Consider the following 22,730-nt stretch of genomic DNA (forward strand, 5'->3'; position numbering starts at 1 on the left):
TTTTTTCCCCTTAGCAAAGTGACTCATTGACTGCTTAATTCAAAACCCTCTAGACTTGGTCTGTGGCCACACCAAAGCTCCAGACCTTCCAACCAAAGGCAAAGGGGCAGCCTCTTTCCTTGCTGTAATGCCCAAGAGCCAGACTTCTGTTCCTCCATGAAATGCAAATGAACACATGAACACATCTGAGAAATCAGGGTCAGAACGTAAGCAGAAAAGCACCTGAATGTAACTGGCCTGTGTCCTCTCATACAAGGCACAGTTGGCAGAGAGAGAGAAGAAAGTCATGTCAGAGGGAGCCTAAGGCAGTACCTTCTAAAGTCCCATTTGATGATGACTTGCAAATGGCACCATCTTTGTAATTCACTAGAAAAGAAATACTTCCCCTGGAAAAATAAGACAAAACAGCCAAACGACAACAATCCTATTTGAATAGATCAGAGGTATCATTCAGGGAGATCTTTTTAGCTCTGATAAAGGCCATCCCAGGACATGTATGATACACGGAGGCTGTCCAACACTCCTACTGTGCTCTCTGGATCAAATTCATACCCCTGGGATCCAAATGTGCCCTTTGCTATGTGTGGATTCCAGGGACTTGGCATCCAAAGGCTTATCCTTAAGACTCTGCTCTCAGGCGAATACCCTGAATGGAATTAAATTATCCAATGAAATAAACCCACAGGATGAAAATAGCATTGGAATCTATCCTAATTAAATGTGCTCCCTTCGAAGTCAAGCATATCAGTAGAAACTGCACGTGGAATTCAAGTGAAAGAGTACATTAAATTCTCAGATTTGAACTGCAATACCAAGAACTGAAATAAAAATTCTCAAGATGTGGGCTGATACTGCTTCACCAGAAACCACATCAGGTTACACTGTCCATCCTCCACATTTCAAAACAAATGAAACAAGGAGATGGAGACGCAGATGAAGCATGTGCCTTGCATGAAGGTAATGCAGTCCTATGAAAAGCCAGAATATTTAAGTATTCAAGTATTTTTCCCCCTTGCTGGTCTGAATATTTGTATCTTCCCTTCCCCACATTATATGTTGAAATCTTAATTCTCAAAGTTGATAGTATTAGTAGGTAGGGCCTTTCAGGGGTGCTCAGGTCATGAGGATGGGGCCTGATAAATAGGGTTAGTGCCTTATAAAAGTGGCTCCAGAGAGATCTCTGGCCTCCTTTACCATATGAGGTCACAGCGAGAAGGCACCAGCTAGGAACCAGAAAGAGGGTCTCCATCAAACATGACCATGCTGGTGCTCTGATCTTGGATTTCCAGACTCCATTGTGAACAATAAATGTTCATTGTTTATAAGCCACCTAATCTGTGCTATTTTGTTACAGAAGCCTGAATGGACTAAGATACCCATTCTGCCTCATTTTCACAAATCAAAGTCACTCTGTCACCAAAGGGGGAGTAAGAAGTCCACTCTTCAAGGGGTTTACTTGAAAATTTACTTTACAGTTGTACCCTAAGCCTTTAGGTCTCTCCTGAGGAGACAGTGTAGCTCAGTGGTTAAAAACATCACTGGAATTCTGGCTCCACTACCAGTGAAATTGCAATCAGTTCAAATTGCAGTTGAAAATCAGTAACTCATCTAAGTAACACGGATAACACTAGTGTCATATAATTTATTATTAGGAGGATCAAGAAAGAAAATGCAGGTCAAGTACTGGGCCTGTAACAAGTACTCCATTTAGCTTTTGTTGCCATTTTGTTTGTTTGTTTGTTTTTAAATTAACACCACAAGCCCTTGTCAAACAGGAAAGTGGTTATTCTTAAAAATTAAATGTGGGGAAGGCTCTCCTTGGGGTCCACAGACCAGAGATGGGTAGCTCAGCCACGGAGAGGAGAACAAACACGGAACACACAGTCCAGAGTCCCAGACCACCACCAGGAAGGACCTAGAACCCCCTCCAGCATTAGAGACCATGTCAGCAACCACCAACAATCATGTGCTGGGCTCCAGGCTGAGACAGGAGACATGCCCTGCTGGAGTCGCCAGGACAACAGCACGGCTGGGTCAGGAAAGCACAGAGCACAGACCTTCCACAGAGTAACCTGTGGCCGCCTCATGACTTAGGAGTGAGCGGAGACTCTTGGTTACCTTCAAGGGATGACCCCGCTGCGGGCTATCCTGCCTAGCACCCCACTCTGCTACCTCACAGTGGGGGGCTGTGACAGAGCACTGTGTCCACTTGAGCTTCCATGGCTCTGCACTGCGAATTTACTAGAAGACATTTTTGCACCACGCCTGCTCCATCTCGTTTTTCCACTTCTTTCTGGCACCATGGACCAGTCCTGCTGCATTCTTTACTGATCTCACTTCTCTTTGCCTATTTTGTTTCCTCTCAGGGTACTTAAGAATATTTCGTTTTTAAAGCTCTCTCACACTTTAATAATGATGTTCACACTGTCACCAGCTCACAAAGGAACAGCAAAGCTAATAAACGGCAAATTTCAATCAGGAAATTCTTTACATGAATGCACCCGAGAGAGAATTTTTCTCAAAGGAAAGAAACAATTGCCTCTCAAAGAAGGAAAAATAATGGAGCATATGTGGCAACTAAGTTACATGTGATGTAAAGGGCAGGAAGACATTGTTGACAATGGGAAAAAAGGAAAACTTGAGGATGAAAATTACCTAACACTCACTATTATATTTCCCACCATACTCAGCTTTGTGTCTGAGTAAAGGTTACTTTGATCTGCTCTGAGATCTAACAACATTAACCAGACTTCAAGCCTGTTTAACATATGATATATTACGATAAAGACTATGTGTCATGAAATGAAATCAAACAAGATTTAGGAGGGGACTTCACATGATAGACATCATCAAGCAGGACTCTGCTTGTCAACAGGTCACCTCTTGGCTCCTGGACTGGTGAGCGGCAAGCCTATCTGACCATGATTCTTATCACAGCCATTTAGGGCAAGAGGTATTCACGCTCTCCAGTTTAGGCATGGATCCTGAAAATGGAATGAATCACTCCTAAGGTTAAAACAGAGGAGACCAGCAAGTTCAGCCACTTGAAAACCCCAGCTGAACAAATGCATGAACAGTCTCCTTTCGAGACCCTCAAGCCTAGTTTACAAACACCACACAGGCACGAGCTTTAGTCTTCAGGCAGTGCTTATCACTGTGTTATTCATTTATTCTAACGGACACGCAAAACTTTGTGAATTTCAAAAGGAGTTCAACTGTCCATCATGAGAACTGGAAGGACAAGCTGAATCAGGGGAATGAACCAGGGATGAATTTTGAGAGGGCTTACCAGCACCCAAAACTCACCTATAGATGATTCCTTTGTCATGAAGGAACATAAGTGCCGAAATGATCTCTGCAGCATAGAAACGAGCCCGCGCTTCATCAAAACGCCGTGACTTCTGAATGTGAAACATCAAGTCGCCCCCATTCACAAACTCCATCACAAAAAACAGACGATCCTGGGTACAAACACAAAAAAAGGATTCAAGGTGGTATAGCCATCAGCCTAGAGATCAGTCAGCATCATACGATCTGGGACTGCAGTGTGGGGAGAAGAGGTTGTTAAATGGAGGTGCTCAATGGAACACCCTGACAGCGGCTCAGGGCAAAGCAGGAGGGTCTAATGGATTAGATCCTGGGGATGGTGGGGATTGGGGGGGGGGTGGGCAGTAGGTGGTGATAGTAACACCTGGATCTCTTTTAAAGAATTCCACACAACCTTGAATTTCTGCATTAAGTAAAAAGTAGAGAAGGTATCAGAAGCTTTTGGTTCTAATTCTGCACCTTAAACACCACGTAATCTTGAATTAAATTTTTTTTTTTGGATATTCAGCATTAGTAAGGTGAGAATGACGTCACTATCTTTACCAAAATCATTGACTTTCATAAACTGAAAGAGAGCAACATAATCAAAAGGTGCATGCTTTTGTCTGGAACGTGCAGAGTTATCACAGCAAGAGACATCCCATAGGTCCCCACACCTGGGCAGAGAATAACCAGAGAAAAAGGAAAACATTTTTGACCAATCAGCCAGACAACAGTCTAATGAGAGCCTCAGAGTTGCCTGGATGTTAGAAATTCCATTTAGCCCATCACAAGGTTCCTGAATCAGAAAAGGGAACTTAAAGTCAAGTGAGATGCTGTCTCCATCTGGAATAAAACTCTAACCCAGCAGGTTAAATGGGCTCTTAAAAGTCATTGATGCAGTTGGTGTACTAAGTACTGTACAAGTGTCATGAATAAAGTGCTGTGGAAAGCAACACTGCTTAATGGAAGAAGTGTACAGGTCCCCGTTAACAAGTGGTGTCTCCAAAAGGGACAGTGTAAAACACTTTGCTTTGGGAACCTCTGAGATCAAAGGATTTGCTTGCTCCCTCTCATTAGCATGTATGGAGTCCCAGGTTAGCCACGTGCTGGGAACGAACAGAGAGTAAGAGAGGCATAAAACATAGTCTCTGTCCACAGTGCGTCTGCTCTGGGAGATACACGTTACTTTAAAATAAAAACACAAAGTCATATAACCAGGTAAATTTTCCAATTCTGGTAAATGCTGTGAAGGAAAAGTGGAGGAAGCAATGACATCATATCATCTGTTTGTGGAGCTGGGAAGGTCACTCTGAGCAAGTGATGTGTGAGCCAAGACCTTCAGAATGAGTGCCATCAGGCCACTGGTCATCTTTTTGGGGGGTAGGAGGGTGGGAGGTTGTTTTGTAAGGAATCTGGTATTTTACCAATTCACAAAGGATATGTATATGCACCCCGAAGCATTTTTATTTGTGGTTTCAGTTGAGTTCAGTCGCTCAGTCGTGTCCAACTCTTTGTGACCCCATGAACCGCAGCACACCAGGACTCCCAGTCCATCACTAGCTCCCGGAGTTCACCCAAACCCATGTCCATTGTGTCGGTGATGCCATCCAACCACCTCATCCTCTTTCATCCCCTTCTCCTCCTGCCCTCAATCTTTCCCAGCATCAGGGTCTTTTCAAATGAGTCAGCTCTCCACATCAGGTGACCAAAGTATTGGAATTTCAGCTTCAACATCAGTCCCTCCAATGAACACCCAGGACTAATCTCCTCTGTGGTTTCAAGTGCTGCCAGCTCTGCCAGGGGCTGCCATACAGTCACAGCTGAATGGCAGACAGAGAGGGCAGAGATTGTGTGTGCTCCTGTTCACCTCCTGATCTACCACAGGTTTAATCAGGCTCTTCCTTATTGGAAGACACTACCATTATGACCTCTTATTCTCAATTTAAGACAGACCTAATTAGAAGAAAAAAAATCCTCTGGGTCTATGAAACATCTCTTCCTGCTGATGAGAAACAAGACTTCAGGAGTAAAGATGGAATAGCAAGATTCACACACACAAAACCAAAAACCAAACATCAGTAGAACAACTCTTCAGGCTGGCCAATATAAGCCAACAGAAAACTAAAAATACCAAGTCATCTGACTAAGCTAGAGGCCTTCAACTGAGTGGGAGTGACTGGCCAGGGGAGAGGCCAAGTTGGGCAGGACGAGCTTGGATGAGCAACAGGGCCCCCTGTTTCTTGTATGGGGCAGGCTCGTGTGGAAGGAACAGGTTAGCAGTGGGTGGGGCAGAGGGTGAGCCGGTGACAGAGGTGGGGCCAAGAGCTACAGCCACATACATGGACGTTGTTATGCCCCTGCTGTGTTTATTTGGAGGGGCCTCAGGGGCCTGGATGAGGATCCAGGCCTCAGCAAGAAGGTACACCTGATACATTTTTGTTAACTGGCCTGTCCACCTTTTCATGGCTGTGTCTGGCAGCCACATGAATTCCACTAGCTTAAAATGCCTTGTTACTGGAACTGGGTCAGTAGGTAAGTGGCTACTCTGTAAGCTGTGGACATCAGTGAAGTTAGCAAGAGCGTCGGCGACAGTAGGCATCAAAAAGATGAGGGCATTCCAAGGGAAATTGCATCCATTTCTAGCTTGCCCCCAAAACAATCCTCATAACTTCAAGTCTGAAAAGCCAGACTCTGGGCTAAATCCCAGATCTGGGGAAGGAAATACTGCCTTCCTGCCTTGGTCCCACTTCTCTGTCTCAATCCCACCACCTGCCCTAGAGGCAGATTCTCAGATAATGCAGGGGTTCCTGGGAGGCATGCACACCTGGGATGCACAGGAAAAGGTCATAAACTTTAGAACTGAGAAAGCAGGGGTTGCTTTTCACCCAGAGTTTAACTCTAACCTCCTGTCTGGCACCACCTAGAACAGAGGGTACAGCTCATAGCCCTTGGGCGACACATGATGCTTTAAGCAAGCAGGAAGGGAAAACAAGCCAGTTGAGACACAATGACGCTGTAACAAAAAGTAATGGCCCATCTTACCAAAGACCTACAATAAGGTCACAAGGGAGAAAAATAAAAGCATGTTATCAGCTAGCAAAATGCATTTGTTGTGAAGAGACCTTCTGTTTACATACAATTCTGTTCACTCCATTTTAAAATGTCTGCTGCAGAGACAGTTAACACTTGGCAGCAATTTCCCCACACTTTCTTTTGCAGAGGTGGAGATAAATGATAAAAATCTCCAGCTTTTAGCCAAGAAGATTCACTCATCATTAGCTGGGGGTGAGTGAGAAGCCATCCTCAGCAATAAGCTTTCATTAAACATGTCCTCAGGTGGGGCTTCTAGAAACTGTGCAATAAACAGTAGGGGTTGCTGCTGCTGGCAGCTGTAATGGGGAAGATGTTTCACATCAGAAAAAAAAGATCATACACATGAATGTACAGAATGATTTCAGTTATAGCCAAATGCAGATATGCACAGAAAAGATGAAAAAAAAATGCTTACATATGACAAGTTGTTTTCAATTGTGAGATCTCGGATGACATTTATCTCTTTTTTATGTTTTTCCATATCTCTGAAGATTTCTATGATGACTGTTACAACAAACCAAAGTCACTCATGGCTTCCTCCATTTTCTCTGATTTTCATATGAAAGCTGGGACATTGGAAAGGACAATTTTGAGACTGTCTAAGAGCAGGTATTCAGGCAGTAGGAGGTAGGATTAGGAAGCCAATAGAAAGAAGGGTCTTTACATCGCTGGTTGTTCATTATTAAGGCCCCTAGTAACCACCTTCTCCCTTAACAGCCATTCTCCTGCCTGATGTAAGCATGCCATCAGGCTGGTTGCAATCACATCCAAAGAGAGACTCAACAGCCTCTGACTTGGGTCCCAGGGCTCCACAGGGTGTACGGGGTCTGAGTTCTGATATGGGCTGTACAGAGTCTACTGAGTCTTTCAGAGAGACCTTTTGGGCTCACATTAAGAGTCTCCACAAGGAGGGATAAATGTTTGCTGGGCACACACTGTGCCAGGCCCTGGGTGGGGACTGAGCAGCATGGAATGAAGGAGAGCCCAGGCCTCCTCCCGGGAGCACGGCAGCCCAGAGGGCTAAGCACAGTACCTGGGCACAGGGGGCGTCAGGGGACACAGATCGGGGACACTGGAGAAGCCTGGAGGCTGGGGCGGGCTTTGGGGAAACTAGGAGCTGATTTCACCAGCTGTGAAGGCTGAGGAAGCACAAGGTAGGCTGGAGTGGGGATGGACAGGGCAGGACTCAAGGTGAATGAACAGCTGGAGTGTCAGGGGTGAGGCAGGGTGCGGTGGCTGCCAAGGGGGACACTCCCCAAGCACTGAGGGTGCTGAGTGGGGGCCTCATTGTAGCACATGCGGCTTTCATGATCAAGTGCTGGTACAAAAAGCCAAGGCTAGTTAGGATGCTCCCCTTCACCCTTTCCCCAGGTCACCCACAGCTGAGAAGAGGGCCCTAGACCTAGGAATACACGGGATCCCTCACTATAGGCTTTGGTCATAATTACAGGCCCAGTGTCTGGGCTAGAACATGTGGCGACTATACATTTTCAAGGGCTTGGCTTGAAAAAGACTCCAGGAAGTGTTGGAACCTGCCACAAATAATAAAACCTCAGCTACAAAAACCAGTGACTCTGGCTGAATTCTACTCCTATGGAATGAATGCCACCAAGCTAGAAACCTTTCATGTTAAGCAAATGACCTTTAAAGGCAGAGATGAAGCAATGAGGCAGAAGATCACCACCCACCTACTATTCCACAATCTGTGATGCTTAAGACCTAGTCTTGCTGGGGACTTCACAAACATTAAGTCACACTGAACAAACCCAAATGGGAAGCAACCAGAGGAAGCGTCTGCTGGGATCCACGCATTTAGGGAGGCCCTCACCGCATGGCAGGGTGGATTAAGGCTGCCATGAGTCATTTCTAGGGCACAGATGAGCTTCCAAATCCCACCGTGGGCAGGGAGGGCAAACGGCTGCTTCTGTATGTAAGCCTGTATAGACAGCATTCCAGTTTTTCTAAAATCCAATTTCCTAGACGCTGAGCCTGGACACCTGCACAGCCTCTGGCTCCTCGAAAGGAAGTCTTGCCCTGATCTGCATAGCAGCAGATTGAAGGTCCCGCAGACTAGTTGAACCTCAGCTCTAAAGCCAGTGGCCCAGCCCTTTGTCTGTCCCGTGCTCCTCTCTTTTGTCCCTGATCCAACCAACCACAAACACAAGTCATTAATGTGGAGGAATAACAGCAACTCAGAAATCCCTTTGTCCCAGGCAGCCTAGCCCAGCCCAGCGCAGCCCAGCCCGTGCGAGTTCCAGGAGGCCAAGGAGCTGGTGCCTGGTTAATAATAGAATTCCTGTCATCACCTGCCTGCTTCCATTGACCCGCTGCAGGCTGGGCCAGGTCCATCTGGGCTACTGTCAGTCCTGGGCTGCTACTTCCCCAGGCCACAGGGGATAAAAATATCCTGTGACCTGAAAGTGACTGTCAGTATAAGCAGTGTGCATTCCCTAAAGCCCCTCATAAGGACTGTTCTTTATGAGGTAGAACTGGTACGCAATCCATGAGGAAAAGCTAGAGACAAAACACATGTTTAGGACTTCCCTGGTGGTACAGTGGATAAGAGTTGGCCTGCCAATGCAGGGGACATGGGTTTGATCCCTGGTCTGGGAAGATTCCACATGTCACAGGACAACTAAGGCCGTGTGCCACAGCGACCCAGCCCATACGCTGCAACCCACTGAGTCTAAGTGCTGCAACTACTGAAGCCCTAGAGCCTGTGCTCCATTCCAAAATAAGCCACTGCAATGAGAAGTCCATGCACCACAACAAAGAGTAGTCCCCACTCGCCACTAGGCAAGGCCCATGTGCAGCAAAGACGACCCAGTGCAACCAAAAAAAAAAAAACCTACCCGTCCAGATAAAAGTGCTATGGTACCTGTGGCAAGGTGACCCTGCCGAAGGAGGGTGACTCTAGAGAGAGCAGGGGCCAAGGATGAGACGCCTTAGGGTCAGTGCGCCAGGCACCTCCAGAGGTGTCGGCTGAGCTCACTGAGCCCTTTCTCAGAGACCTGCCCTGGCGCAGTCACACAGGTAAGTGCTGGACACACTGCCCGTGGTAAATCGGACCAGGCTGCCCTTCCGCCCCACCCCAGGCCCCTTCACAGAAAACTGGAACTGAGATGGGCAGGTGTTCAAGAAGGCTGTGCTGAGCATAGGACCCGAGGAGGCATAAGCCAGGCAGCAGAGGCTTCCGCCTTTGTGATGTGAACACATGAAAAGTTTTGCTGTGTCAGAGGGGTAAAAGCCTGGATGGGCAGATGAAGGGGAAGAATGAGGGCAGAGACAGAGAGCATGAATGGCTGAGAAGGAAACCGTCTGGGTCCCTCACAGCCTTCTAGCTTCTGGTCTCTGCAGAGACCTGGCCAGTGTGTGCCCTTGGGTTCCATGAGACACCCCTGTACCTCTGAATCTCTGTTTTCACTTCTCCCGTTTTGAATGATCCTGGTTTAGTATTATCCTATTATTTTCTACCAGGAAAAATTTAACTGAAACATTCACCAAATTTTAAGGGGCAGGAGGTTTCCTGATTTCTAAATCTGGGGTAATAACATCTCTAATTACACTGATCGTGTGAAGATTAAACCAGAAGCCAAGTGCTTGGCGTGGCACCAGACCCAGAAGAGGATCTCAACAAACAAATACTACTGTTATTACTACATACCACAAAGAGGACCGAAGTTACAGCTGGGAGACCTTGTGCCAGCACTGAAGTCCCTGGTGTAGCTAAAGGGAAGCAGTGTGGTCAGGGCCGTGGCTTCCGGAGCCGGGGAGCCCGAGATACCAAAGCAGTTCCTGCTGCGCTCTATTTTCCCTTCCTCAAAACTCTCATCTACAAAATGGGGATAATAAGATGACTGAACTCACAGGTACTGGAGGATGAAATGATTTAAGCTTAGAATTTCAATCAGTATATGGCACATAGTAAGTGCTGGATAAAAGTTACCAGCTATTAGTGAAAGTGAGTGTTAGTCACTTAGTCGTGTCCGACTCTGTGCGACCCCATGGACTGTAGCCTGCCAGGCTCATCTGTCCATGGGATTCTCCAGGCAAAAATACTGGAGTGGGGTGCCAGACCCTTCTGCAGGGGATCTTCCTGACCCAGGGATCGAACCTGTGTCTCCTGCTTTGCAGGCAGATTCTTTACCATTTCAGCCACTTGGGAAGCAGCTTCTAGTAGTAGTACTATTGATGTCTTCCTCCTCATCACCACCTCCCCCAGGCTGCAGCCACCCTGGCTCTCTGCTCCTGGGGCTCTGGCTCCTGGGGTGGGGGTTGCAGCAGCCTAGAGAAGGAGCACCTGGGGCAGACATGGAGATGGTGTCCACAACAGAGCACTCGGCCTGGCAAGTACACGGGAACGAAACAGCAGCCGAAATGCTGCTGCAGCAGCTCCCTGATCCTCAGTTCAGGACAGGATTCTTGAGGGTTCAGGGAGTCAGGAGGACCCCAGGGCAGCTGCTGGGACGAGGGAGCACTTCCTGCTACTGCACGGTCATGGCCTTGACCTGATAAAGAGGACTTATCTTTCTCTGACGTGACTACTGAACAAGGGGTCACGAAACCAGATTTGATAAGCCAAGCCACATTAACTAAAATTTCCTCTCCAGCAAATTTTTTCCTTTTTCTAATGTTAGATGACAATTCATACTATTTTAAGAGCTTTATAATAATCATAATTATTATTGCAAGGCAAATGTGCTCCCCCATGAACTGCAAACTTTATGGGACTTCTTATAGTGGCTATTCTCCCCTTCGACGGCGTTCATTTGTTCTCATACATAGACTGAGAAAGATTTTTCTGTTTAAAGCAAGAACCCATAGTCACTGCCATTGACACATGTAAATCTCACCGAAACATGTATTTATAGGGAGGATACAGGTTACCTTTTGGAAATAACTCCAAGAATAGAAACAACACTTAAAGTTAAAGACTAATTTAGTTATTGCTTGAAGATAATGTTAGGCTGGGAGCCACATCTATACTTACTCATCCAAATCCTAAGAACTGCTATGAAATTACTTCTAAATAAGTAACATATCAACCCGGTATCAAACGCTGCTATTGACCAGCTGTGAACAAGCAAAAGGAAACCTCCAGGAATAGACAGCATTGTGCTGCATTTCTCGTAAGTGCCTCCTGCTTTGCTTTAGGATTTTTCTCTGACGAAGTCATCTACAGGGTGAATACGGAGTTCAGATCAACAGGAACAGTTACTGACGTCAAAGAGGGGACAGTGGAAAAGCACCCTGGTGAGGAAATCTGATTGCGCCATGCCTGAACTGGAAACCACTTGAACTTAACCACATTAAGAACAATTACAAAGGCTTCAAGGAAGAAACAAAGAGGGGGAAGCAAATGGCTTCTTCGTTTTTTGGTTTTGTTTTCTTTTTTTAACTCATCATTTGGTGTAGCCCAGAAGAGATGAGAAGTTAATTCAATCACCCGGCAAGTCTTCTGTTAAGCCCACAGGCATGATACATCCTGTCTGAGCTCAGACACTAGTCTTTGGGAAGATAAAATATGTCTCCAATATAACAAGCTCCAAGGAGCTTGCATTTGAAACCTTGGAGAGACACACAGTTCTTTCCAAAAACCAAGTGTTCTCCTGGTAAACTGGACACATTATGGTCTTCTCTTGTAATGCAACTTGACAAGGCTTACTGGCATACTTACCAGATGAGAGAAATGTCTGACAATCAAACCTGCAGTTCAGTCCCCTGTGAAGCATCTGGGCCGGGATACTTCTTAAGGCATAAATAAGTTGCAAACATATGATAGGGGATATAGTGAAGCTGGTATTCAAGTCCTCCCTTTCTGGGGGAGCCTCCTTTGTGCCTCTGATCCACACATATCTTCCCCAGTATCACTGAACTGGCTGTTCTGGCTTTCTGCACTTGTTCTTGTTTTCTCTGGAAAACCTGCAACCTTTCAAGGCAGAGCCCGGATGCCAAATGATGTATCTCTAGTACCACTGCCCCTGGTGCCTGGACCACACTAAGGGTTAATAAACCCAAGGAACTAACATAGCAGGAGCCAGAATATCAGAAAAGCTGGAACAAACTGCCAAAGACTAGTTTCACCAGCCATTTTGTGGGAGTCAAGCGCAAAGAACTAAAGTGCCTTGCCCACAGTTAAAATAGTTGGTGGAAGAGCTCAAGAGAAGTTAGGTCTGCTTGACGCCACTTCATCTCCCTTTATTTATAAAGCTTTGGCTTTTCTGTTTATAAAAGTAATTACATGTTCTTCATTCAAATGTAATTACAAAGTAAATACATGGAAAATTGAGGAAAAAATAAAATAGCTATAATCCTGACACCCAGAGATAGAAGTCTAAATACGAGGAGAAACAAAATTATTTATGGCTTTTAGCAACCAAAGAATTGCAGACTTTAGAGCACATAAGATATTTGCAAAATAATTTTAACTATGTTTGGTTTACCTCTTATGTCCTAATTATACTTAATACTTCACAGCATGAGAAAGAACAGAAAGGGAGAAAACAAAAAGCATACCCCTTCTTTTTCACTTACATTACAAATATTTCCTGATGCACTCAAGTCATCAAAACTGTGATTTTTTAAGTTACGTACTATTCCGGATGCCATTTCTATGAAATCCTACAATTAGCTAGATTTCTGCTTAAGTTGATCTGAATAAGAGGATATAGTATTAATAATCTAGTCACTGTACTATGATAAAGATCAGATTTATTAGCTTGGAAAAACAAGCATCTCTGACAGCAGATGATTACTAGCTGGACATGGTGTTTTAATTCTGAATGTAGACTCCCAAAGAAGAAATCTTAGGTCAGGAGTCCCCAGACTCTGGGCCACTGACTGATACCTCCAGTCAGATCAGCAGCAGCATTAGATTAGGAATAAAGTGCACAATAAATGTAATGTATTTGAGTAATCTTGAAACCATTCCTCCCAGCCCGGTCCATGGAAAAATTGTCTTCCATGCAATCAGTCCGTAGTACCTAAAAGGTTAGGGACCATTGTCTTAGGTGATTATTCACTTTTTTTTTTTTTGCTTGTTTGAATTTATTTATTTTTAATTGGAAGATAATTGCTTTATGATATCATGTTGGTTTCTGCCAAATATCAACATGAATCAGCCATAGGTATATGTATGTATACCTCTTAACCTCCCTCCATCTCCCACCCCATCCTACCCCTTTAGGTTGTCACAGAGCACTGGTTTTTTGATTATTCACTTTTTTAAAAAGGTTGGGTCACTTAAAAGTATACAGAATAGGATTTCTTTAAATCATTATTTCACACAGTACATTCTTTTTAAAAAAGATTTTGGTTTTAGCATCAAATAGGAGCAAGTCTACTGAAGATACTTGACGCATTTAGTTTGTATAGGGTGATAAAATAAAAAATAAAAATGCCATTACGCCATTTCACTTATTTAGATCCTTTTCACGACAGAGGTTCTGAAACTTTGCAACTTTTTAAAGAAGATTTCATCTCTCCCTTTGATTTGTGGATCACTTAGACATGTCTGCCTTCTAGGAAGAGATTCCAGGTTACAGCTGTCTGATTAAACACTTTTCCCAGTTAGGGAGGTATCGAATCTGGCCAAGAATATCCATGTCTGCCTTGAGAAGATGCCTGGGAATCCACTGGCTGAGAGGCTCTTCCTTCCTCTGCTCTATGTGCTGCAGTTTCTGTCTGGAATGTGCCTTCCATGTGCTATTTGAGTCTGATTTTTCCAGTGCAGCCACAATATCATTCTTCTCTGGCCCTCAAACTGGGGAATAAAATTCCCTAACCCCCCCTACAATCTCCTACAATCTCCTGACCCTTTGTTCAATGTGGGAAAAATATGGGTCTCCACGTCCACTGAGGAAGAAAGATGCAGACCTTAGTGTAAAGGGTGTGTGTGTGTGTGTGTGTGTGTGTGTGTGTGTGTGTGTGTGTGTGTGTGTGTGTGTGTGTGTGTGTGTGTGTGTGTGTGTGTGTCGCTCAGTTGTGTCTGGCTCTTTAGCCCACCAGGTTCCTCTGTCCATGGAATTCTCTAGGCAAGAATACTGGAGTGAGTGACCATTCCTTCTCCAGGGGATCATCCCAACCCGGGAATTGAACCTGGGTCTCTTGAGACCCAAGTAAAAGAAGCACAGCCATAATAAGATGAGGGACAAAGTAATCAGAAGTAGATGAAAAAGGTTTACCCTGGGGAGAGGATATTGTGTTGACTTTGTCAAGAAGCTTCAGCTGGTGAAATAAAGTTCAGAAGTGCCCTTCAAACCCGAAGGATGAGAATGGTGATTAAGATAGTGGCACCAACAATCACATCCCAGATTCAATGGATAGTTTTGAATCCTTTGGTGAACTGACTTCATCATGGCACTTGATGCCTCCTCCTATGAAACCTCTTCCTTCTGATTTTTCTTTTTTCCCCCACTTAGAAATTTCTAACTTAGGGCTTCCCTGATAGCTCAGTTGGTAAAGAATCTGCCTGCAATGCAGGAGACCTGGGTTGGGAAGATCCCCTGGAGAAGGGAAAGGCTACCCATTCCAGTATTCTGGCCTGGAGAATTCCATGGACAGTCCATGGGGTCACAAAGAGTCAGACATGACTGAGAGACTTTCACTTTCACTCTCCTCTCTTCTCCCTCTATAAACATCTATGGAAATATTTAAAATTACAGTTTCTACTATGCCAAGAAGAACTAAAGAGCCTCTTGATGAAAGTGAAAGAGGAAAGTGAAAAAGTTGGCTTAAAACTCAACATTCAGAAAACTAAGATCATGGCATCTGGTCCTATCATTTCATGGCAAATAGATGGGGAAATAATGGAAACAGTGAGAGAATTTATTTTTGTGGGCTCCAATATCACTGCAGATGGTGACTGCAGCCATGAAATTAAAAGATGCTTGCTCCTTGGAAGGAAAGTTATGACCAACCTAGACAGCATATTAAAATGCAGAGACATTACTTTGCCAACAAAGATTTGTCTAGTCAAAGCTATGGTTATTCCAGTAGTCATGTATGGATGTGAGAGTTGGACTACAAAGAAAGCTGAGCACCTAAGAATTGATGCTTTTGAACTGTGGTACTGGATAAGACTCTTGAGAGTTCCTTGGACTGCAAGGAGATCAAACCAGTCAATCCTAAAGGAAATCAGTCCTGAATATTCATTGGAAGGACTGATGTTGAAGCTGAAATTCCAATACTTTGGCCACCTGATGCGAAGAACTGACTCATTTGAAAAGATCCTGATGCTGGGAAAGATTGAAGGTGGAGGAGAAGGGGATGACGGAGGATGAGATGATTGGATGGCATCACCAAATCGATCGGCATGAGTTTGAGTAAACTCCAGGAGTTGGTGATGGATAGGGAAGCCTGATGTGCAGCAGTCTTTGGGGTTGCAAAGAGTCAGACATGACTGAGCGACTGAACTGATACTTGCACTATGCTAGGAGGATACTGATGACACAAATCTAATCTTCCATCTGGGTTACCATCTAATCTTACCACTGGGTTTTCTGTAAAGTGAACCCATGTATTCCATTCCCCCAGGCTCCCAATGGGTCAGAACTCTGGCCACTCCTCTTACTCTTTTACTCTAAAAGTCCTACCAATTCCACCTCCTACGTGTTTCCCTGACTCCACTCTTGTGATGGCTGCCTTGGGGCAGAAAGGTTCTGAGGGCCAGTGGTTCAACGGCCTTACCAGGGCTGCCCCCTGTCAGTCTCCTCTGCAGACAGCCACCTACAGCCCTCCCCAAATGCAGATCTTAGGTTGCTCTCTGACTTCACATCCTCTGCCAGTTGCTTTCACCTCTGAAGAGTCTAAACTCTTCAGCACAGGATGTCTTCTTTCCTCCCCATATTTCCTCTCCTGCAATCCTGCGCCATCAAGTTATTTGGGGGCTCCTGGCCACATCATAGTTTTAAGCCTCTATGTCTTTGCCTGGCTGTTACCTCCGTCTGGAAGACCCATCCCCTTTCTGTCTCTGTAGGGCTCCTATTCATCCTCAAAACCCAGCTCAGAACAGCCCCTCCCAGGGAATGTCCTCCCAACCTCCCCAAGGGCCACACTATGACTATCTTCTATCACACAGTGATGAAACGTACCTGTTTAGGATAGGGTGATCCTTGAATGAAAGCAACCAAAGGACAGTCCACATTTTATTCTTCCTTATGCTTTCAGTCCCTAGCATATAATGTCCCTGACTCAGGAAACATTTCCTAAATTGAATTAAAAATGCAACATAGATACAATACTACCATTCAACATATCAACAGGTAATGTCTCTGGTGGCTAGGATCTACTTGTCTTTTTTTTTTTTTAATTGAAGTATAATTGCTTTATACTGCTGTGTCAGTTTCTGCTATACAGCAAAGTGAATCAGCCATATACATATATAAATCCCTCCCCTTTTTTTTATTTCCTCCCCATTTGGGTCACCACAGAGCACTGAGAAGAGTCCCCTGTGCTATAGAGTAGGTTCTCATTAGTTATCTATTTTATACATAGTAGTGTATATATATCATTCTCAATCTTCCAATTCCTCCCACTCCCCTGCTTTTCCCCTTAATATCCACACATTTTTTTCCTCTATGTCTGCACCCCTACTCATGCTTTGCCAATAAGATCATTTTTACCATTTTTCTAGATTCCATATATATGAATTGATATACAATATTTGTTTTTCTGACTTACTTCACTCTGTATGACAGTCTCTAAATCCATCCACATCTCTGCAAACGACACAACTTTGTTCCTTCTATGGCTTAGTAATGTTCCAGTGTACATATGTACCACATCTTCTTTTTCCATTCCTCTACTGATGGACATTTAGATTGCTTTCATGTCCTGGCTATTGTAAATAGTGCTTCAGTGAACACTGGGGTACATAAATCTTTTTTAATTAAGGTTTCTGTGGGTATATGCCAAGGAGTGGGATTGCTGGGTCATATGGTAATTCTACTTTTAGTTTAAGGAACCTCCACACTGTTCTCCATAGAGACCGTATCAATTTACATTCCCATCAACAGTGTAAAAGTGTTCCCTTTCCTCCACACCCTCTCCATCATTTACTATTTGTAGATTTTTTTGATGATGGCCATTGTGACCAGTGTGAGATGATACCTCATTGTAGTTTTGATTTGCATTTCTTTAATAATTAGGGTGCTGAGCATCTTTTCATCTGTTTGTTGGCCATCTAAATGTCTTTCTTTGGAGAAACATTTATTTAGGTCTTCTGCCCATTTTGGGGTTGAGTTGTTTGTTTTGATATTGAGCTGCAAGAGCTGTCTATATATTTGGGGGATTAAACCTTTGTCAGTTGCTTCATTTGCAAATATTTTTCTCCCATTCTAAGGGTTTTCTTTTCATCTTGTTTATGGTTTCCTTTGCTGTGCAAAAGCTTTTAAACTTAATTAAATTCCATTTGTTTATTTTTGCTTTTATTTCCCTTACTCTAGTAGGTAGGTCAAAAAAGATCTTGCCGTAATTTATCCTAAAGAGTGTTCTGCCTATGTTATTCTCTAAGAGCTTAATAGTGTCTAGCCTTACATTTAAGTATTTAATTCATTTTTAGGGTCTACTTTTAACATGTAGAGACCACACAATTTTGCATACAGCCTCTATGGTATCTGTATCTTAAGCTGAAATGACATTTCCATACATGGAAAACAAACAAAAGAAAACAGCAAGTCTGTTTTCCCCTAGAGTACGCTTGTATTGCTACCAGCACATATTTTCTACACTGATTGGGAAATGTTTCTTAAAACTTGATCTCCGTCTGTAAATTCCAGTTATATGCAGCACACAGAGGACAGGAGTCTGACTCACAGATAAGAACCCCTTTAAGACCACTGTGACGATGATGAGTTTCATAAAATGTCACTCATTCAGGGCCTTGTTGGCAAAGCAGAAATCAAATCATTAAATGCCAAAACATGAGAGCTGCACTATATGGACCGCTTGCTTTCTAACATAATCCATTTTAAATATATGCTCGCTGAGCTAATCTTTTGTTCCCTAGATGCCCCCCGCTCTGATAACTCTGCCCCATCACAGCAGCTGGCAGCCTGCTAACTCCTGCTCACATTCAACAGATCCCTTATTTCCACCTCCTCTTCCCAGCTCAGGGCCCCAGTCCCCTCAAATGCCACAGTCTAGCTGCTGACAGCTGTTAGCAGCCCCTAAACAGGAACTCTGTCTACACACTCAGGAAAAAAAAAAGATATAATATTTATGTTTTTATAAAGAAGATCTGACACATTTTCTTTGACCTCTGTAGAGAGTAAATTGATCTAGCTTACTTGACTTTCCGTATGTAGGCTGGACCACCAGATGTTCACGTAAGGCAGGGGTTTTCAACTGGTGAGATTTTCCCCCCAGGAGCACCTGTTCATGTCTGGAGACTTTTTTGGTTATCATAATTAGGCACGTGCTATTGGCATTAGTGAATGGAGGCCGGCAATGCTCTCATCCTACAGCACACAGGACAGCCCCCACCCTCTCATAAAAAAGGGTTATCCTGCCCCCAACGTTAGCAGTGGGCAAATCTCATCACATTACATAAATAAGTCATTCAAATTTTATATAAAATTTTTAGTAAATTTAAATAAATTCATATATATATGTATATTGCTGTTGTTTACTCATTCAGTCATTTCTGACTTTGCGACCCCATGGACTGTAGCCACCAGGCTCCTTTGTCCATGGGAATTCCCAGGCAAGAGTACTGGAGTGGGTTGCAATTGTCATTCCCTTCCCCAGGGGATCTTCCCGACCCAGGGATCATACATATATATATATGTGTGTGTGTGTATATTTTTTTTTTTTTTACTGGAAAGGTTAATTATTCATCAGTCATTTAATTCCTTGACATATTGACCTGCTGGTGAAGGTCAAGGCTGTGGAGGTAAAGTTCTGAGCAATGTGGAGGGAACTTCCTGCTCCAGATCTGACCTGAAGCCAAAGTAAAGAGGGACAAATTGAATTTGTGAAAGTGTTAGTCGTTCAGTCGTGTCCCACTCTTTGTGACCCCATGGACTGCAGCCTGCCAGGCTCTTCTATACATGGAATTCTCCAGGCAAGAATACCGGAGTGGGTTGCCATTCCCTTCTCTAGGGGATCTTTCCGACCCAGGGATTGAACCCAGGTCTCCTGCACTACAGGCAGATTCTTTACCATCTGAGCCCCCAGGGAAGCCCCTGGTGGGTTTATGAGCAGGATCTCAATTCCACAGGTTCCCAAAAGAGCAACCTGAACCAGTCTGAGGTCCAGCTCCCTACTTTGCTGGCTGTGCCTAACTCATTTTGAACCACCTTTCCACCACTGGTAGACACACACTAGCACAGAATATCTGGGCTAGTCATGGGCACAGGCTACTTCCCACTTTGCAAGGAGATCTGAAATGAGGAGTGAGAGGAAGGACAAGGATGAAGGCACTTCCCATGGGCATAGGATTGGGAATGCACGTAGGGAAGAGGGGAGGCGTTTTGCTGGAAGGGCTCTCCTCTTGTTTTGGTTGGGAATTAAACATTACATCATTTTAATGTTGAAAATATCATATACCATAAGGATGAAATTGAGTTTCTGGGAAGAGTTCCAAGGCTCTCTTCGTAAGACCTGAGCAAGACATCATCGCAGACCATCCTAAGGAAGTGGGAAGGAGTGAGCTCCAAATACAGCAAGCTCTTTTGCTGTGCAAATATACTGAGAGCTGGATGTCTGCACAGAAAGGAAACAGGAGCTCCCTGGGTGGCCCTAAGGGGAGACGGGGCCTCTGCCAAAGCCTCTGCCGGTGCAGCACGGAGGGTCTCTGGTGAGAGGAGCCGAGGTGCTCTCTGGCTTCAGAAGGCAGGAAAAGGAACCCTGCATAGGAGCAGTCAGTCCTGAAGGCGTGGATATGGGGGTGGGGGCAGGGAGTGTTGTCCCGCAGCCTCCTGTGGGGCTCTCAGGGAAATCAGTCCTCCCAGCAGCAGGAGGAACTCTGTACCAATAGCAAAGGTGAGCGCGGGAAGTAAGCTGAGCTGCTGCTTAGCCACGACACCTCCTGCTTTGGACTCCAAGCCCGTTGCCCTCCCTGGCCCCAGGAATCTCCATCAGGTCTTCAATTCCCTGCACCAGATGGGAATGCACAAACAAATACAGCTTCAAGACACTTCTCCTGGACTCTCCTGTAAGCAGATGGCTGCTCTGAGCCTGCCCTAAATAGTAATCCCAGAAATTCGACCATGACCAGCCACTGCAGAGGGGTGACTCTCTGCTATGGACCTGCTCCTCAGGTCCCGAATTCCCCAGGAGGACACCGGCTCCATGAGGGAAGGGGCTCCTTCCTGCTTTGTCCACTGCTGTGTCCTCAGGGCTCAGAGCCAGGCCTACGCCCTAGAGGAACTCTGTGCACATTTGCCGAATGAATGAACACCCCTGATCTTCACCAACTGGTGGACAAGTCTCTGAAATTTGAGGTTGGCAAAGTTTATACTGACAGACAGGGCTGACTTTGTCCTGAGAGGCCCTCGATCTGGAGCCCGAGAAGAGATGGACATAGCTGTGTTCTGACCGGTGATGAAGTAATTATGGAAAAAGCAAGTATTTCAAAACTAGGAGACATTAGTCTGTGGTTTCCACCCAGTGCAGTTGGGTTTCTAGACTGCATGATTCTGGATGGGACTTGCTCCAGCCACCCACAGATGTCACCTTAGGTCTTGGCCCCAAGGTCCTAGTTGGTCCTGACAAAGGCCAACCCAGCTTCCCAGGGAAACACCTGCAGGCCACCCTAGGGTGCTAGTTGGACTGTTAGTATTATATTCTGGTTGCCCTTCTGAGGAAAGACTGGCCCGGAAGTAAAAATCTCCCCCAGAATCCAGAGCTCCTTTTCAGCTACCTTTCCTTTTGTAGCAGGGAGTAAACACAGTCATCATACTATCTATGCCACGTGCACGACTCTCCTCTTGCCAGCTAGACTGAGCATTGCAAACACTGTTTCTTTCCCTTGCCCTCCATCAGTGTGATTCCGGACTGGCTGACTTGTCACTAAACTATTTGGCAGAAAGCCCATCACGTTCTCATGCCTGGAGCTTTAGAACAGGGCCCCGCGGAGGTCTGAGCATCCATAGTTTGGCAGGTTCCCAGGCATGGTTAGGGAAAACCGTAACCAACACTCCCTACCACAAAGCTTCGCCGGTCATCAGACACACAGGGGATGAGTCTGACCCTGGCAAGTCTCGGCCAAGCCAAGGGAAATGACACACAATCCGTGAACCGCCTTCCACACACTGGAGGTGGGGGGTCCAGGCCATCTCTAGGTCATCACCGTGGGTGACAGCTAGTGACAAGGCCAGTTGCAGCTGAATAACCTCAAAAGGAAACACATGCCAACCCTTTCAAGCCCTTTGGTCACACCAAGTGTTCTGGCATCCTCCCCGAGCAGAGACAGCCAAGGGAACAGCAAGAACTCCGGGTTCTCCTATTTCTCATTCATTTTCACGACCCTATTGAGTCACAGATAGTCGGGAAGCTGGGATGCCTCTGGGGACAGAAGCAAAGGTCCTAAATCAGCCCCCACCTCCCCCGCTGGAAATTCAGAGCCCAGAGACGGCCCCTGTGCATTCTGTCCCCAGCGGGAACATGATTAATGTCAGGAACATGCCCAACTGGGAAACACCACGTTCTGGCTTGTTCTCTATTTTGATCTGAGCCAAAGGCAAACTATACCAAGTGACCCATAAGCAGACCACCTTGTGTTTGCGGCACTCAATGCTCAGTGGAAGGAGGAAGCCCAGTTGCAAACAGGCTAAGAAGAAATGGCCTTTCCTTGGGTATTTTATAAAAGGCCACAAAAGCCTATGCTGTGAAAACCTGCCTTTATTCCTGCCTGATAACAGGCAGGGGGCCCTCCTCAAGACAAGGGTGCCATTAGCTCGGCCAGAGAACCCAGAGCTCGCCTATGGAAGGCTCAGTGCAGTCACCTCCTGACTCCGGAAGATGCACCCCAGGGCGACAGGATGACTCTGCTGCCCATCTCTCCTGTCTGTGTCTCTCTTTGACACCTACACCCCTCTGCTAATATTTAACATAATGACAGAGAAAATAACTCAGACTGTTCCCCTGCACCCCTGTTGCCGGGTGACTTTCAGACATATTTTAAGGGTGACTTATGTGCACTGAATCAGTTTGCACCGGTTGGGTAAGCTGACAGCACTTGGGTCACAAGATTCCCAGCCACCCTACCCTTCAAAGGCAGGGTTTCTGCTTTACTGATGGACACCGAGGTGCGGCTTCTTAGGGAAAGCGATGGCCCCCCGCCAAGAACTCCAGGTGCACGGCTTTGGGAGCGCCCCCCGCAGGTG

General features: G+C 45.4%; 1 protein-coding gene across 2 annotated transcripts in view; it reads right to left on the minus strand.

Moving 5' to 3' along the window:
• PRKCH (protein kinase C eta) overlaps positions 1-22,730 on the minus strand; it is a 231,082-nt gene that overhangs the window by 66,786 nt on the left and 141,566 nt on the right. For both annotated transcript variants that reach the window (XM_043918912.1, XM_043918913.1), the window contains exon 10: positions 3,307-3,461. In XM_043918912.1, coding sequence (XP_043774847.1) covers positions 3,307-3,461 — 155 coding nt within the window. The remainder of the gene's footprint in view (positions 1-3,306; positions 3,462-22,730) is intronic.

This window comes from Cervus elaphus, chromosome 12 (genome assembly GCF_910594005.1).
Source record: "Cervus elaphus chromosome 12, mCerEla1.1, whole genome shotgun sequence".
Classification (NCBI taxonomy): Eukaryota; Metazoa; Chordata; class Mammalia; order Artiodactyla; family Cervidae; genus Cervus; species Cervus elaphus.